At 41.1% G+C, this 18,812-nt stretch overlaps 1 protein-coding gene across 1 annotated transcript; it reads left to right on the top strand.

Moving 5' to 3' along the window:
• The first annotated feature begins 1,798 nt into the window (after positions 1-1,798).
• LOC145005166 (uncharacterized) lies at positions 1,799-18,500 on the top strand. The gene is made up of 2 exons (XM_078964217.1): positions 1,799-2,467; positions 18,330-18,500. Exons 1-2 carry the CDS (start codon positions 1,799-1,801, stop codon positions 18,498-18,500), a joined length of 840 nt encoding a protein of 279 aa, XP_078820343.1.
• The last annotated feature ends 312 nt before the right edge of the window (positions 18,501-18,812 follow it).

Below are 18,812 nucleotides of genomic sequence, written 5' to 3'. Positions count from 1 at the left end.
ACAAAAGAGGAAATATGAGGTCTGAAATTTTAAACAACTCATTTGACATTGCAGAGAAGTAGAAATTGTAATGTGTCCATCAAGTTCAAAGACTGAAAATTAAAGGACAATGGGAAAAGATTCATAGAAAACTTTTGTGAAAAGAATGATTTGAAGCAAGTTATTTGAAAACTATGAAATATTAAAAGCTTGGAATGTGCAATGATTATTTTGATTTTGTATGTGATTCTAAGTTGTTATGTGATCAGGTATGATATTTTCAACTTCTTGATGTAATGAAATCTCTTTTAAAAGTTAAGCAATCTATACCTTTATTTATTCTTATTTTAATGTTAATAATTAAATAAATTCCATATTAATCATTTGTTAATATGTTGCAGTAATAATTCTTTATACAAGTTGTTATGAGTTTAACACGGATTCTTGAGTAAATAACTCATATTTAGAGAGAGAGAGAGAGAGAGAGAGAGAGAGAGAGAGATTAATATAGCTCATTTTACAATTCTCTTTTCTCATCTTTAAATTTTTCCTGCTAGATATTTGACGGTTTCTTCATAACTTTGTTCATGCATCTTTGATTCAACAAGTTTATACATCTCTGTATTGTAGATATGTTTTAAGTATTTTAGAAGTGTTATATTTTTAAACTTGTAAACCGTAAGAAACTTGATTTGTATGTTAGAAGTTTATTTATTTCCGTAATCCTTAATCTATTAGATAACAATTTTGAATGGATTGGTTTGTTAGATGGTCATAAGAACATTTTTTATTCAACACATTCATTTACCAACCTTATCTACCAATATCATTTTTATATATGTGATTTGGTCTATTTTCCTGGATAAAACATAAGGGCATTATTCTATTGTTTAGCCCTGGGTATGAAAAATCAACGGACCGGTCCTGATTAATTACATAACAAATATTTTATTTCTAACATCACATATAATACAATAATATAATTTTGAAATCATATATCGATAATACAAGTATAAGTATTATAAAAATTGAAATTGTTCGGGAACAAAAATTTCATCAATTCAGCTCACATGGATGACCCTAATAACATATCCATCCCAAACCGGCAAAATCTTTCAGAAAAAAAAAAAACCTAATATCTAGTCTCATAAACATTTACCAGACCCTTCCATCTCAAAATTTTCGGTTTCATTTTCCCTCGCGATTTAGATATTTTGCCATCTATACTTTTAATGAATAAATTCAACATCTTATCGCTTAAATCATCAAAATCATCTTTATAATATATATATATATATATATATATATATATATATATATATATATATATATATATATACATGACCAACACAACATGATATCATGAGCCACAAGGCATTACTATAGGACCGCACCACTCACTGTCACTCCCTCCGGCTAGTTAGGCGTGAACTAGGTTGGCCCAACCGGCATCGTTACCCTTCACCTACCTGGGCGTCCCGGTTGGCGCAAACATGAAGTTATAGAAACACTGGAAACCTATAATTGATCGTTTTTATTCTAAGCTCTCGCCTTGGAAATCGAAAGCACTATCATTTGGTGGGAGATTAACCTTAGCAAAAGCTGTCTTGGGCAGTCTCCCGTCATACTACTTCTCTATTTTTGTGGCCCCAGTGGGGGCAGTCTCCCGCAAAAACCTGCTAATGTTTTGTCGAAAAGAACTTTTGCAGGTGTGTGGAACAATATAGCAGAGGTGGCGAATGAACTAACTAAAGTTGGGATAAGTTTCCAAGACATCCTAAAGAAGAAAGTGAAGAACGGCAACGATACCCTCTTCTGGATGGACGAATGGTGTGATGGCGAGCCACTAAAAGATCAATTCCCAGATCTATACCAACTGGAAAGGCGTAAAACATGCAGAATTAGCCAAAGAGTGCTAGCAGAAGGCTATAATTGGGAATGGAGATCAGTCCCTACAACTGGCTCTCAAGCTCACAGCTTTCAGATGTTGTCTGATGCCATTGATGTATATCGACCCTGTCCAGATCCAGACTCTTGTATTTGTCCCTTATCGGATGACGGTATTTTCCATGTAAAGGCAATCAAATTAAGAATCGATAATAAAGAACTGGCAATCAATGAAGTAGTCATCCCATGGCTTCATGATATCCCTATAAAGGTCAATACCTTTATTTGGAGAGCTAATTTGGGACGTATCCCATCCAACCTGGCGCTAAAGAGGAGAGGAATTACAAATATAAGGGAATCATGTCCTCAATGCCATATCGAGGATGAAGATTCAGATCATATTATGATACGTTGCCCGTTGGCGAACAAGATATGGGAGCTGATATTTCAATGGTGTAATATTCCGAAACCGGATTTTCAAACCATTGGTGATCTTATTGGGCTAACGAAAACTTGGAGAAGATGCAGAAGAAAGAAAAACAACCTAATTTGCATTTGTTTTGGGGTGATGTGGATACTATGGAAAACCAGATGCGAATTGGTATTCAGGAGCACACGATACTCATTCTCCCAGATTATTGACAGGGTTAAATCTATTGTATTCAATTGGATTAGGCATAAGAGAGTAGAATGTAATATTAAATGGGACGAATGGTGTGTTTGCCCTTTAAATTGTCTGTAATACAATCTCAAATGTAGTCTTCCTTTTGGGCCTGCCTAGCATCTTGCTAGGTAGTGCTTGGTCAATAAAATTTGCCGGTTCTAAAAAAAAAAACTAGGTTGGCCCAATGCCTAATTTAATTGCCCATTCATGACCCTATAAATAGAATGCATTCTCTTCCGTAAGGATTCCTAATTTTGGTATCAACTTCCTACATCTATTGCTACAAAGATGATTTTATCGGCTTTGTTACTTGATGTAATAGGAATAAGTGGGGACTCACAAACTACACTCCTCTCGCATAAACCATCTCCATTCTCAGAAATCCGTAAGTCATACAACATCACCCTATTCTATTTTTTCCAAGAGTTATAACTTTATATATATATATATATATATAGAGAGAGAGAGAGAGAGAAGTTTAATAGATAACCATTATTAACAACGGACAAAGCAACCAATCGTGAGCGTTTATAAATTAAAATGATAAATGGCCAAAGAAATGGTTATAGATTTTTATATTGGACGTGTATGTACCATATTATACCAAAAAATCCGCTTTTGTGTTTTCATTTAAAACTTTTATGTGGTGTTTTTTTTTTTTTCAAAAAAAACTGAATACCAAAACTCATATTTTTTATTTTTTATTTTTTTTCCATAAAAACATCCATACTAATATATAAAAAACAAACTCTTTATTTTTGAAAAAAAACTCACTTCCTTTTGTTGTTTTTAGGCTATCTTTTTTATCTAAAAAACTAGATATTCCAATAGTCTTTTGGATCTTATGTTAGATTTTGAAATCAGTTCCAATATCAACTATCGAGACTTGAGATTTTGAACTGATTTTTATTTAAACGTTTAAAAAATAACCCATGATATTAGTCTCTAATATGCTTTGGAAGTTTCACCGGATTTAAAGAAGAGCTCTTGGATTTGTTTCCTTCACCAGGCGATGACTTCTTGTTTTTTTTTAAAACTTTGGGTTTTAACATATCACACATTAGATGGGAGTTTGAAAGGAAGTGAATAACAATGCTTATAAAAAAGAAAGATGATAATTCTACCAATGTTACTTTACTTGATTATATATATATATATATATATATATATATATATATATATATATATATATATATATATATATATATATATATATATATTATATATATATGGGAAAAGAGAATATACATTACAGCCCTACCTAAGCTTAGGTACTAAACCTCTTGAAAATAAATTGTTTTACTATATAAAGATTACGGTTAATGGATTCACGATTAATATTTCAAGATGTAAATTCAAGATCGACACAGTAAGGTTTAGGGTTTAGGGTTTAGGGTTTAGGGTTAAGGGTTAAGGGTTTAGGTTTAGGTTTAGGTTTAGGGTTTAGGGTTTAGATTTTAGGTTTAGAGTTTAGATTTAGGGTTTAGGGTTTAAATTTAGGGTTTAGGGTTTAGGTTTAGGGTTTAGTAATGTTCAATTGGGTGAAGTAATAAACGATAATTGAAGAAAAAAAACAGAGATGGTAAAACGATAATGAAAGAAAGAAATGTTATGGAGGATGATATATTTACCAAGTGAAACCAAATCGGGTATATTTAACATGATAAAACGACATATTTTAGAGGTTTAGTACCTAAGCTTAGGTGGGGCTGTAATGTATATTCCCTATCCCCTATATATATATATATATATATATATATATATATATATATATATATATATATATATATATATATATATATATGTGTGTGTGTGTGTGTGTGTGTGTGTGTCGATGTGTGTGTGTGTGTGTTAAGGGCAAGATCCTTGAATCATTTTCAGGATCCTTAAACATTTCCCAGGATCTTGGTTATTACCACTAATATTTCCTAACACTTATAACAATTATATTATTTTTTCTTTTTTCTCACATGTGCAGAATTAGTCAACACAAGACTCATTCTCAACAGAGAGTCACTTCAACCAACCTTAAGACCCAGGGATACCAAGTCAAATAACGTGCAAATACTTGTTCAAGGAGGATCCCGAAAATCTTGGACTTCTTGTTGTTTAGCTTAGACTATAAATAACACCTGTAAATCACAAACAACACTTACAATATGCTCTACCATTACACTTGTAGTCGTATTACCTTCATCATCTTTGTAATCTCAAATTTAAATCAATAAAATACATCAAGGTAGGTAATCATTATCACCTCCCAAGGTTTTATGTCTAAGATCCTATAAAGGATCAAGCCTTTCCTTGTAACTCAGTTGTCTGACTTTGATCATTATTTATATTTACATTGCACTAACACAACAACCTTTCGTAGAATTTGGTTGAATTGCACTTGATAAATTTTTGACCAAAACAATTTGGCACCCACCACGGGACCGTGGTGTTTATAATCGTTCGAGAATCATGTCTACCCAACAAACTTTATCCTCTTCATCCATTCCTCTAATTTCCTTCAAAAACCTTCCTCCACCCCTAGGCAGAGCTCCCAAGAAAACTTCTGAGGCACCAAAGAAAAACAGTTCTCTAGTCGTTACCTAAGGATTTCAGGATCCTCCTATAATGATTTCTAATAAAGAGATATTTGCTATGATAACGAGATTGGAACGATAAGTCACTCAACAATAGGAGGACAACAAGATGGTACTCAAGGAAATGGAGAGAATAAGGGCAGAGATCCACAAGCCCCAAGAAGCAGCACCTTCGATCTTGTAACTCAAGATCCTGAACTTTAACAATACAAGATCCTTAGCAAATCACCATGAGATAGGATCCTCAACACCGTCCTCTACTCCTACTTGGGGTGCAACTCCAAAAGAGCAAGCTCATTCGACCCAGGATCCCTGTGAAACCTTCGTTACTCCTAAGTCCCAATAACAAGGACCCTCGTAACTTCGTAAGTAATAATACTTTTACTACTAATTCTATGGATGTTGATGCAGGAATGAGCCTGATCATGGCTAAAGAACATCAACAGCTGCGATAGATGATCTCAAGCATACCCGGAGTAGTCCAGCATATACCAAAGTCTCCCTAACAAGCCACATGATCTCAAGATTCACTTCTGCAATTGCTAACACCGAGGTCCCAAAGCACTTCCAAACTCCCAGCATAAAGCCTTATGATGGGACTACAGATCTTGAAGAACATGTGGTACAATACAGGGAGAGAATGAAGATCATCCCCATTCCCACACACTTGAAGTAATCTTGCCTACTCAATGGTTTTGGTTCAACCCTCACAGGATCAACCTTGAAATGGCTACTAAATGTTCCTCCTTACTCTATTATTTCATTTGCACATTTAGTTAATATTTTTAAAAACCAATTTTCTCATAGCAGAACATTCGAGAAGACCCCTAGTGATCTCTATTGAGTGGTTTAGGATACTAAGGAATCCCTCAGGGATTTCATGAATAGGTTTCACAGGGAAGCTCTGAGTATCCCCAACATCAACATGGAAACTTCCATAGAAGCCTTCAAAATGGGCCTAAAGAAAGATTGTCATTTCTACGAAGACATTGTAATGACTCCATGGAAAAGAATGGATGAAGTAAGGAGCAGAGCACTAAGGTTCATCAGGATCAAAGAAGACAAGGAGATCCAAAAGAGGAGCAACCCACCAAGCTCGTATGATAACCCCAATAGAAAGGTCGAATCCTCGGCCTAAAGATCCTATAAATCTAAACCTTATTCTATACCCGGTCATCATAGGGTTAATGCCCTTGAAGATGAATGGGAGGAAGAAAAATTTCCTAAGATTGTTGACTACTATTTTTATGTGGATGTTTCAGGTTTGATATTTTCCATAGGATCTTGGCAACAAATCAAGATATCCAAGAAAGAGGGAAAAGTCCACCACCTGGAGAGACAAGTCGAAATGGTGTGCATACCAAGAGGACTTTAGCTACATTACTGAAGATTGCATAGCCCTACAAAAGGAGATTAGTTACTTAGCAAGGGATACCACAAAGAGATCCTTGGAAGAAGAAATGAAAGATCCAAAGAAAAGGATCAGGATCCTCATAAGACCCTAGAAAAACAAGGATCACCTCCTATGAATGCTAAGGAAATCAATGTAATCTTTGGACGATATGACATTTGTGGCACCTCTTATTCTGCAGCAAAAAGACATGCTAAAGTTTGAAGATGGAGAAAAAAGAAAGTCCATAGAAGAACACATCCATCACAAACTAGAAATAGATCACCTTCAACAAAACAGATAGAACGAACGTCCATGATCCCCACCATGATGGACTGGTGATTACTCTTTACATCGCCAACCGCTTTGTCAAAATGATCCTTATGGACGGAGGATCCTCAGTCAATATTATAATCCTAGATGCTTTGAAAATAATGAACATCCCTAAACAGAAGTAGTCAAAAGGTCATCAGTACTAATAGGATTCAATGGAAAAATAAAGCATACGGTCGGCGAGATAAAGCTACCTATCTACATAGAGGGGTAAACACTATGCAACGCTTCTGTGTAATTGATACATTGTCCTCCTATAATGTTATACTAGGTAGGCCATGGGTCCACGATATGAAGTTTGTCCCCTCAAAAGACCATCAATGTGTTAAGATGCCCACTCCATTGGGGACATGTAACATCCCGGAATAGCAAGAGTAGAGTTGAGGGCTAAAAGTGTAAATTTTAAAGGGCAACTCGGCGAGTCCATGGATGGACTCGGCGAGTATGGTCACGACTTTGGTCGCGAGTCAAGTGGCCTACTCGGTGAGTCCAAAGATGGACTCGGCGAGTAGGTGCTGAGTGGAGAAAACCCTAAATTCGGGGAATGAGCCCTATTTAAAGAACATTATATCCCCTCCCCAACCTCTTTGATCCCCCTTGAAGTCCAGAAACCCTAGAAAGCGTGATTGAAGGAGATTAGAGTGCATTTGGAGCTTGGGGAGGTGTTTGTTGAAGAAATCTTGAAGGAGAAGAGGCTTGGATCAAAGGGCTTTTCTTGGATTCGAGTTTCATTGCAGTTGGGGCATTCTTTTGAGTGGAGGAGTTCGTGTCGGAGTTCGGAGCAGCGGGATCTTATCCTTTCAGCCGACAGTTTCGAGGTGAGTTATCCTCACTATATCAACAGGGTCTAAGGCACCAAGGCTGACCCTTTTATCGGATTGAGATCCGGGTATCTGTTGTTATGTTAATTGCTTTGATATGTTTGCATCCTGGTAGTTAGGATGGTATGCGTTAGGGACCTGGTTAAGGTTGGTATTCGGGTATGTAGGGTGAGGCTATGCTAGTGACCGGTTAGGTCGGTATCCTGTTAGAGTATGTTGTAAGATGTGATCTGCTTGATCGGTTGCCTGAATATGAATTGTTATGTGATTGTTGTTTATGTGCACATGGATGTTTGGACTGGAGTTGGGTTGAGGCGGGTCCTGCTTCGTGCTGTGGGCCAAGATACCCAGGGAGGATCGGTTATTCCGAATGCCCAGCGAGCGGTCCGGATAGGCTGTAGGTCCCACGAGGGCGGACCAGACATGCCGAGGCTCGGAGAGTGGACCAGGCCGACTGAAGGCCCGATGCGGGCGTACCAGTCATACTGTAGACTCAGAGAGTGGACCAGGTGAGTTGAAGGCCCAGTGCGGGCGGACCAACCACCCTGCAGACTCGAGGGACATGATTGGACACAGAGGGTGGACCAGGTGGACTGAAGGCTCTACAAGGCGGACCAGTCCCACAGTAGACCCGATATGAATGGCTGTTCTGTGATTCGTTATGAGATAGCATGTTATGTGTATGGTATATGTGGTTGGTATTTTTGGGGTATTTCACTAAGCTTTCGGGCTTACAGTTGTGGTTTAATGTTTTTCAGGTTCTTCAGGAGACTGTGGCAAGGCGAAGGCGTGATCGTACCGCTCCTTATGATTTTGTAGCAATGTGATTCTGGGAATACTCTAAATGATTTGTATTGAAAACCTTTTGTAATAATTTAATGAAATCGGGTTGTTTTTGAAAAATTTAAATTGGTTGGATTTTTCGGTCGTTACAAGTTGGTATCAGAGCCTTGGTTTGAGTGAATTGGACGAACACTCGTGTGACTCCAGTCTCAAATCGAGGAGGGTTTTCAAAAGAGAATTTAAAATGGTTTTCAAAATAAGTAAAGGAGGATGCGGAGGTACGATCAGCCAGAGCCATTAAGTAACCCCAAAATACCATACATGATATTTGTTTTATTGAGCTTTGATAGAACAACATACTAGAGTTAGGCTAGGGATCTTCAGGATTTCATGATGTGTTGCCTGATTTATGATGCCTGCTAGCCTAGGGTTTCCTTGTGAGAGATTTCTAGTGTTCCACTAGTAGTGAGGATAGAGTGTTGTTATGTGTGTTTTCTCTAGGGTGTTGTGGTAGTACTTCATACAAATATGGGTAGCTGTGGAAGGTAGTATGGGCCCGTACTACTGAAAGCACAGGGCCCATACGCGTATCAGGGAAACCATGACCTCTAGGGTTGGGTTGAGAGTTGGTTCCCGGGATAGTGGGAAGTGTCTGAGATTTTTGGTGGTTTATTTTCAGTATCGAGATTTCAGGGCATGCTGGGAGTGGATCCGGCTCAGGATCAGGAGCATGAGAGGGAGTTCCAGGTGGGTCCGTACCACCCTAGGTTGTCGGTCAGATGAGTACGCGCGAGTTGGATGCGAGGATTCGTGAGATCCTGCATGATGAGGTTGCTGCATTGTTCGGGCTGAGCTGTCGGAGTTGTTTGGGTCGATCAAGACCGCCATGTGGAGTATTTTGATGAGCACTATGCGGCTCTCACGGAGACGGCTGCTGTAGTGGCTACAGCGGCTGTAGCAGCGGCAGGGGGAGGAGCTACTAGAGGTTTTCAGTATCGGGACTTCAATAATACGAAGCCTCCCACCTTTGATGGAGTTCAGGATCCAATCGTTGCTATGAGATGGTTATCAGATGTGGAGGGATGTTTCTTCACTTGTTCATACCCTGCTGATCAGAGGGTGAGATACGCTCTGAACCTGTTAAGGCTCGGGGCAAAGGATTGGTGGAGATTGAACACGGGTCATACTCGGATGCGCAGAGGGCTGCGATTTCATGGTATCAGTTCAGAGAGATGTTCAGTACTCGTTATGTTCCGTAGGTCGAGAGGGAGAGGTTGGCTCAGGAGTTCCTCGAGCTGGAGTCGGTGACGGAAATCACCAGGATGTTTACTGAGAGGGCGATGTTTTGCCCTGAGTTCGCTTCGGAATAGGCTCAGATGTCCCGATATCTGAGTATGCTAAAGAGAGACATCAGACAGTTTGTGTCTGCGCGGAGTTGTGAGACCTTGTTGGAGTTGCAGGAGGCCGCCAAGCGGCGTGAGTTAGAGATTGAGTTGCAGTTGCATGAGCTGAGGCAAGCTCCGGTTCAGTCACAGCCGACGACAAAACGGTCTAAGACCGTTGATTCCAGGATGGGAGATCAGGGCAGCCACGTTTGTGGAAAGTGTGGGAGGGGTCACGCCGGAGTTTGTCGGTCTGGTGGTACATGCCGCAAGTGCGGAAAGGAGGGACGCTATGCGAGGGATTGTCGGCAGTTAGTGCCGGTTCGGGATTTGAGGATATGTTATTATTGTCATCAGGTTGGACACTTGAGGGTCAACTGTCCACAGCTTGCTACAGGACCGGCGCAGGCTCCAGCACCAGCCACGTTGAGGATCACAGGTGGAGGTCAGGGTGGAGCGGAGCCCCAAGGGCTTAGGGTCGTGCTTTTCAGCTTGCAGCGGAGGAGGTTCAAGCAGTGCCGGATGCAGCTGCGGGTATGTTTCTTTCTTGTTGTCTTGTTTATTATGATTATTGTGGAGTATCGTTTATCTGCTAGTCTCGTTGGGTGGTTTTCTTTTTGGTATCCATTGATCCTTGAGGGTTTGGCATGGGTATGGGTTAGTATTTCGGGTTTTCGCTGGTTATCTTTTGTGAGGATCATTGGTGGATGCGGCGTTGGTTTGAATGTCGGGTAGCATCTGCAGCCTGAGGAATGGATATTTGAAGATTGGGTTCCTTTGGAGCGGGATGATCGTTGTGGAAATGTGTTTTTGCGAAGCTTGCTAGTGCTAGTGGGAATCAGTTTGAGTGTAAATGTGGGTTTTGTGCAAGGTTATCTTGAGAGGTCGGTGATAGCGACCGGGGAGTTGGTAGTCAGTGCCTTAAGTGGGGGAGAATTGGAGGGTTCTCTGGAGGATCGACGATTATGAAAGGTTGTTTACCTGCATGGAATTCAGTAGTATCTCGGTCAGCCAAGGGAATTGGTTGGTATGAGTAAATGGCAGGCGTGCGGGGCGGGATACAGACCAAGAGCTTGATTGTGCAGGGCCTGGGATCAGGTCAGGATCGAGTATGTATGATGGAGATAGAGTTTGGAACCCCTAGGGGGCTAGAACAGTATGCATGTGAGGTTTTCCCGGAGAGGTAACTCGGAATGTTGATTGCTAGTTGAGCGGTCCGGATAGAATGAAGGCCAATGGGCGTACTAGTCAGGCCGAAGGCTCGGTGAACGGTCCAGCTAAACTGAAGGTCCTGGAGGGCGGTCTAGGTCTGCTGAAGGTTATGAGAGTGGTCCAGTTTGACTGAAGGCCTGGTAAGGCGGTCCAGTCATGCTGAAGACTCTGTATGTGTCGTTAGATCGGTGCGAGGTAATGGATTGCGTATGTCACGATATGATAGCGTTGCAAGGTCTGCCACCGGATATTGATCGCAATCAGTGAAGGTAGTGCATGGACTTCAGAGTCTTCTCGGGTGGATTCAGAGTATGTATGGTGCATGAGATAGCGGTTACGCTATAAAGAGGTAGTGTAGCGTCGGGTGAGCACCGTAGTACTTGTCGTGGTGACAAGGCGGTCGAGTGGTTTTCCTTGGTAAGGAAAAAGGGAGGAATGTATTTTCGAAGGGGAGTGCAAATTCACGGAATTGAAAGCGGCAGTGTAGAGTTATGATCAGAGTGGTCTGACGGTGGTCATTGAGCAGCGTGTGCGGCGGCGGTTTGGGATGACATCATGAGGGGATGTCTGCTGGGGTCGCAGAAGGGATTTCTGAGGCTGTAAAGTCAAGGGGCTCGTAAGGGATGCAAATATGGAGTTTTGGATTCCCAGCTTGATTTCGGTAAAGGATTTGTGTATCAGTGGTTCATCCTGAGGGATGTTTTGAGGGTCGTCAAAGTGATGGGTTTCCTAACCCGAGGGTGCTAGAGCTAGTTCAGCATGTGCATGCAATTGCAAGAAGAGAACTCATGGGAGTGGCTCTGAAGAGTGCATCTTTCTGTCAGTATGGAATGGATAGAGTTGGACTCGGATCGGGAATTGGGTGGTGCATACTTATTTATAGATCATATGGGTCGAGTAATGGTTGTGAATTGGAGTAGTGATGCATCATGGGTGGTACTCAGTTGTCATGTGTGGTTATCAGAGGGTAAAGCCGGTGCCCGGTTTGAGACGGTGGTCAGGACACCGCAAGGAAGGAGAAAGTGAGTTCGAGTTTCGATGGGCATGCCTTGAGGGACCTGGTTCGGTTAAGGCTAGGTGGCGTGTTGTGGGAGTATTTTTGGAGATGAGTGCCGTAGGCTTCGAGGACGAAGCCTAATTAGAGTGGCGGAGATTTGTAACATCCCGGAATAGCAAGAGTAGAGTTGAGGGCTAAAAGTGTAAATTTTAAAGGGAAACTCGGCGAGTCCATGGATGGACTCGGCGAGTAGGGTCGCGACTTTGGTCGCGAGTCAAGTGGCCTACTCGGCGAGTCCAAAGATGGACTCGGCGAGTAGGTGCTGAGTGGAGAAAACCCTAAATCCGGGGAATGAGCCCTATTTAAAGAACATTATATCCCCTCCCCAACCTCTTTGATCCCCCTTGAAGTCCAGAAACCCTAGAAAGCGTGATTGAAGAAGATTAGAGTGCATTTAGAGCTTGGGGAGGTGTTTGTTGAAGAAATCTTGAAGGAGAAGAGGCTTGGATCAAAGGGCTTTGCTTGGATTCGAGTTTCATTGCAGTTGGGGCATTCTTTTGAGTGGGGGAGTTCGTGTCGGAGTTCGGAGCAGCAGGATCTTATCCTTTCAGCCGGCAGTTTCGAGGTGAGTTATCCTCACTATATCAACAGGGTCTAAGGCACCAAGGCCGACCCTTTTATCGGATTGAGATCCGGGTATCTGTTGTTATGTTAATTGCTTTGATATGTTTGCATCCTGGTAGTTAGGATGGTATGCGTTAGGGACCTGGTTAAGGTCGGTATCCGGGTATGTAGGGTGAGGCTATGCTAGTGACCGGTTAGGTCGGTATCCTGTTAGAGTATGTTGTAAGATGTGATCTGCTTGATCGGTTGCCTGAATATGAATTGTTATGTGATTGTTGTTTATGTGCACATGGATGTTTGGACTGGAGTTGGGTTGAGGCGGGTCCTGCTTCGTGCTGTAGGCCAAGATACCCAGGGCGGATCGGTTATTCCGAAGGCCCAGCGAGCGGTCCGGATAGGCTGTAGGCCCCACGACGGCGGACCAGACATGCCGAGGCTCGGAGAGTGGACCAGGCCGACTGAAGGCCCGATGCAGGCGTACCAGTCATACTGTAGACTCAGAGAGTGGACCAGGTGAGTTGAAGGCCCAGTGCGGGGGGACCAACCACCCTGCAGACTCGAGGGACATGATTGGACACGGAGGGTGGACCAGGTGGACTGAAGGCTCTACAAGGCGGACCAGTCCCACAGTAGACCCGATATGAATGGTTGTTCTGTGATTCGTTATGAGATAGCATGTTATGTGTATGGTATATGTGGTTGGTATTTTGGGGTATCTCACTAAGCTTTCGGGCTTACAGTTGTGGTTTAATGTTTTTTAGGTTCTTCAGGAGACTGTGGCAAGGCGAAGGCGTGATCGTACCGCTCCTCATGATTTTGTAGCAATGTGATTCTGGGAATACTCTAAATGATTTGTATTGAAAACCTTTTGTAATAATTTAATGAAATCGGTTTGTTTTTGAAAATTTTAAATTGGTTGGATTTTTCGGTCGTTACAGGACAGTAAAAATAACGGGTGATCAACATGAATCTAAGGAGTGCTACAAGACCTCAATGAAATCCTCAATGGTACCACGACAAGCATAGCAATTAAAGCATGGTGAACAAGGTATGATAGAAACGTGATAGCAGGAGGTAAAGGAAGTGCCCTTGAACCTAGAGGATCTTGAAGCCAAATCCCTCAACGAATCCTCACTACAAGAACATATCGAGAAATAACTAATAATGTTCCTAAAAGGTAGAAGGAAAACGTTCACTTATAAGCATGAGGTAATGACAGGTATAGAAAAAAATATTATAACTCATAAACTTAACATTGATCCTTATTTCAGACCCATACACCAAAAAGAAGGAAGTTTTCACCGAAAAGAAATCAGATTATCCAAGAAGAAATAGAAAAAACTTGATGATCAACGAAGTGTAGTTCCCTAGGAGACTAGCCAACATGATCGTAGTACAAAAGAAGAACGGAAAATATAGAGTATGTATGGATTACACGGATCTTAACAAGGCTTGCCCTAAGGATCGTTTTCCCCCTACCACACATAGATTCCATGATAGGTGCCACAACTGGCTATGAGCTGCTAATGTTCATGGATGCATCAATAGGGTTCTAACAAATTCAAATGGAACCATCTGACCAGGAGGATACCACATTCATAACCTCAACACGTATATATTGCTACACTACTATTCCCTTTGGTCTTAGAACTGCAAGTGCAACATACCAAAGGCTAGTTAACCGGATGTTCAAGGATAAACTAGGGTACACTATGGAGGTTTACATCGATGACATGTTGGTTAAATCAAAGAACGGTGAAGATCACCTCAAGGATCTTGAAAACGCCTTCAAAATACTAAACGAATACAACATGAAGCTGAACCCTTCCAAATGCCACTTTGGTATGAGATCAGGCAAGTTCCTTAGATACATTGTTACTAAAAGAGAAATACATACTCAACAAATGATATTCAGAGATTAACAAGAAGAGTAGCAACACTTAACAAGTTCATCTCAAGATCCTCATAAAGGCGCAAGCCTTTATGTTACGACCAGGATCCCAAAATTACATTCAGGATCCTTAAATCTCAGGATCCCCAAAAATACTTTAGGATCCTGACTATTATTGATTTATTCTCTTAACATTTATAACGGTCATATACTTTGTTATATTTCTCAAATGTGCATAAATAATCAGCCAAAGACTTTTTCTTAACGAATAGTCATCATGACCATGCAAAAGATCCGGAAGACCAAGTCAAAAAATGGCTATAAGTTGATCTTGGAGGATCCCGGAATTGTCGGACTTCTTGTTATTAGCTTTAGACTATAAAAAACACATGTATTCATCACACTACACACGACACATAGCTGAACTATGATACTTGCACTAGTTTTTCATACATTCATCTCTCTAATTGATATTTTTAATTAATAAAATCATCAAGGTAGGTGATCATTATCACCTTCCAAGGTTTTGTGCTAGAGATCCTAGCAAGGATCAACGGATTTCCTTGTACACCACTTGTGTCACTTTGATCATCATTTCATATTCATTTTACCCTGAACATCACAGCCTCTCATACAATTTGGTTGATTATTGATTGTTCATTTTTTTTTGACCAAAACACTTTATATGGTATCTTAAAGAAGAAAAAAGTATTTGAGTTGACTAAAGAGCACGAATATGCTTTTCAGGAACATAGAAATTATTTAAGTTCTGCTGTAACAATGTAAATTTTCAAAACAATTTTTTATTTTTCAAATAACATAAAACTCATTCAATCTTCTCAAATCTCATGTTTAACAAATGTCATCATGATAAAAACATATCCGAAGATCATAAAATAAATCTCCTGCCAGTGTGTACGGATCATGTCGGCGCCTTCCCGCGATCATCGCTAGTACCTGAAACACATAACACATAACACTGTAAGCATAAATGCTTAGTGAGTTCCTCAAAATACCACACACAACACATACGCCACTCAAGGCCATAACTCTATGGGACCTTCCGGTCCATGTGTCTCAGGGGACTTCCGTCCCAACCATAGTAGACCTTCCGACCCTACACGTATGACCTTTCGGTCCTCATCATCTTGACCTTCCGGTCTATACACTGTTAACCTTCCGGTCCATATCATAGTACTCATAACATAGCATAACACATACATATCACATAGCAACATATATCACATACTCTGCAGAGCATATAAGACCTTCCGGTCACACATAGTTACCACTCTAGGTAAAGTATAGTGAGAAGACTCACCTCGTCTACTGTCTAGTAACTCACGAGCTCGATATCCTTGAACCTCGTAACAATGACCTAGCTCCGCCTAAAAACATAAGAAATCATCTCAAATCAATAACGGCTCTCCATGCTAGACTAGTCCATTCCAATTTTCTCTTAGAAGGCTAAAAGACCATTTTACCCTTCTAATGGTCCTAAAGTCCAAGTGTTGACCCAACCCTAAAAGTCAACAAAAGTCAACTGTCAAACTTTAACCAGACTCGTCGAGTGCACATAGGTAACTCGGCGAGTCCAAGCGTGTCCTCTAGATCTTTCTAAACCTCACTCGACTTGTCGAGTGAACCTTCCACTCGACGGGTTACTACTGGTCATGAATCATGGGGAAACCTGACTCGACTCGTCGAGTCCCCTTATGGACTCGGCGAGTTCCTTCCGTGGAAACACTCAAATGACCTTCTGAGGTCAGATCTTCTTCTCTAACTAATAGATCTAACCTTCTAGCACTCAAAAGTCACGTAAAGGTTCAAACTTTACGTTCATGCAACACACACAAAGCCATAAATGGAGAAATAACCTTCAAAATGGTAACCTACTCTCAAAACTCTCATGGAACAACATAAAGATGGAAGGTTGGGACTTTTGGAACCTCTCATGATCCAGATCCAACATCTACACCACATTGGGACATCACATGCTTCATAATCCAACTCAAAATGATGCAAAGAAACCCTAGATTCAAGCAATCTATCAAATACACGAAATGGGAAAGGATTTGTACCTCCAAAAGCGAATCTCAGGATGAATAACACAGATCCAAGCTCCACAATCGATCTAGCTTGGATTTTCCCACTCCTTCTTGCAAGAACACACCAAAAAGGATGATGAATTAGCCTTTCCCTTTCTCTCTAAGCTCTCTTCGCTCTCTAGGGTTTTCTTTGGGGGTGTAAGTGACCGCAAATGAAGGCCATAAGGACCTTTAAATAGATCCTAAACCTAACAAATTAGGGTTTTCCTCGTCAACACCGACTCGTCAAGTCCAGTCTCTAAACGCGTCAAAAATCACGACCCTACTCGACGAGTTGAGGCGTCAACTCGTCGATTCCCTCCAATAAATCCAAAAATTAAATGGTTAAATAATTAAAATAGCATACCCGTAATTTCGGATTTTATAATTCTCCCCCACTAGAAGCAGACTTTGCCCTCGAAGTCGCATTCTACAAACAACTATAGGTGCTGCTTCCGCATCTCAACCTCCGGCTCCCAAGTCAACTCGGACCCTCTCCGATGTTGCCATTGAACCTTAACCAGGGGCACCTCCTTGTTTCTCAGAACCTTGATCTTCCGATCCAAGATTGCGATTGGTCTCTCAACATAATTCAGGCTCGCGTCCACCTGAATATCCTCTAATACTACTACCACTGACTCGTCGGCTATACACTTCCTTAACTAAGACACGTGGAAGGTATCATGTATCTGGCTCAACTCTGCAGGTAGCTCTAAATGATACACTACCCTGCCCACCCTCGCGGTCACCCTGAAAGGACCAATGTACCGGGGCCCCAGCTTGCCCCTCTTCCTGAATCAGATCACTCCTTGCCAAGGAGATACCTTTAGGAGTACAAAGTCTCCAACCTGAAACTCAAGCTCGGATCGTCGCCTATCCGCATAACTCTTCTGGCGACTCTGGGCCATTAGTAATCTCTGCCTGACCTGCTGTATCTGCTCAGTCGTCTGAAGCACTATGTCGGTGCTGTAACACCCTAATTTCCAATCAATTATTTAAATACAAGTGCAAATATTTGAATAATCATATAATTATGAGCAAGGAACCATTTGGGTTTTAATTAGTTTGAAAATGGTACTTATAAGCTTGTTTTCTTCAAGAGACCATTTAATTAATTGAAGGTATAATAATATAATATTAATTAGTATAAAGGTCCAAGGGGGTATTATGCTATTTTCAAAACTTGGTTTGTTAAAGAAACCCAAGGATGGGTTAAATCAGTCAAATATCTAAATTTAAGGGGCTATTTCTGCCGATTTTAGAAAACTATTGTTTCCTTGTTCCCTGCATCGCGACAGCGGGTGGAGGGGGAGACCTTCATCGCACTTTGTTTGTATCTGCAGCGTATCTCATATTTAATCACATAAACCCTAAATCATTGAGTGACTGTGTGTTTGTGCGGCTGGAGAGTGAGGGGAAGAGTAGGAGATCGAGAAAAAGAGAGAGAAAGAGGAGGCGACTGCCATCATCGGAACAATGTTGGGCACCGGGTCTGCCTACTGAGGACGTCATAGGAAGGTGAGTAAGGAATGGGTGGTTGTTCCTTCTTTAGGCAATGAGTGTGTGAGTTACGAAGGAATTGGAAGGAGATGATGAGAGAAGCCGAGATATGTATCACTTTAAGAGAGGGATAATCGGGATTTCTGTGAGATGTCTCCATTGAAATCGAGACTTTGGTTCTATTTATCCAGTCAAGTGTAGAAGATGGGTTAATATCAGGAGCTCCGGTGGAGAGACAAGAAGAAGATAGTCGTTGTTGCCAAGGGAAGGAAGTACCGCCGGAGTTGGGGGCGTCGCCGGAGACCTGTGGTTTGCCAGAAAATCCCTTGAAGCTCAACTATTGTACGTTTGGGATGAAGTAAGATACCTATTTGACCTTATTGACCATCTATTTTAAGTGGGCTGCATGTTGGGTTAAGTAATCAATCCTAATGGGCTTTGTTTTAAGTTAAATGAAAGTAGTCCATGGAGGTTTTGTGTTGGGCCATTTTTTAGCCGTTGGAATTCTTTTTAGAGAAATAGATTTACTTTGACTAAATAAATTTATTTAGTCACCTATCTTATGGATTTGGCTTGCGATCGTATTTTATAAATAAAATGCGAATATAAGTGTATTAAGATGTGTTATGAAGTGATATCTAAATATTGAGCTAAGCAAAGACTAATTGTGTGGT

The sequence above is a fragment of the Lactuca saligna genome, chromosome 1, assembly GCF_052625555.1.
Source record: "Lactuca saligna cultivar CGN05327 chromosome 1, ASM5262555v1, whole genome shotgun sequence".
Classification (NCBI taxonomy): domain Eukaryota; kingdom Viridiplantae; phylum Streptophyta; class Magnoliopsida; order Asterales; family Asteraceae; genus Lactuca; species Lactuca saligna.
Note: the sequence above shows the minus strand (reverse complement) of the source record. Positions and strands in the feature narration are given on the sequence as shown.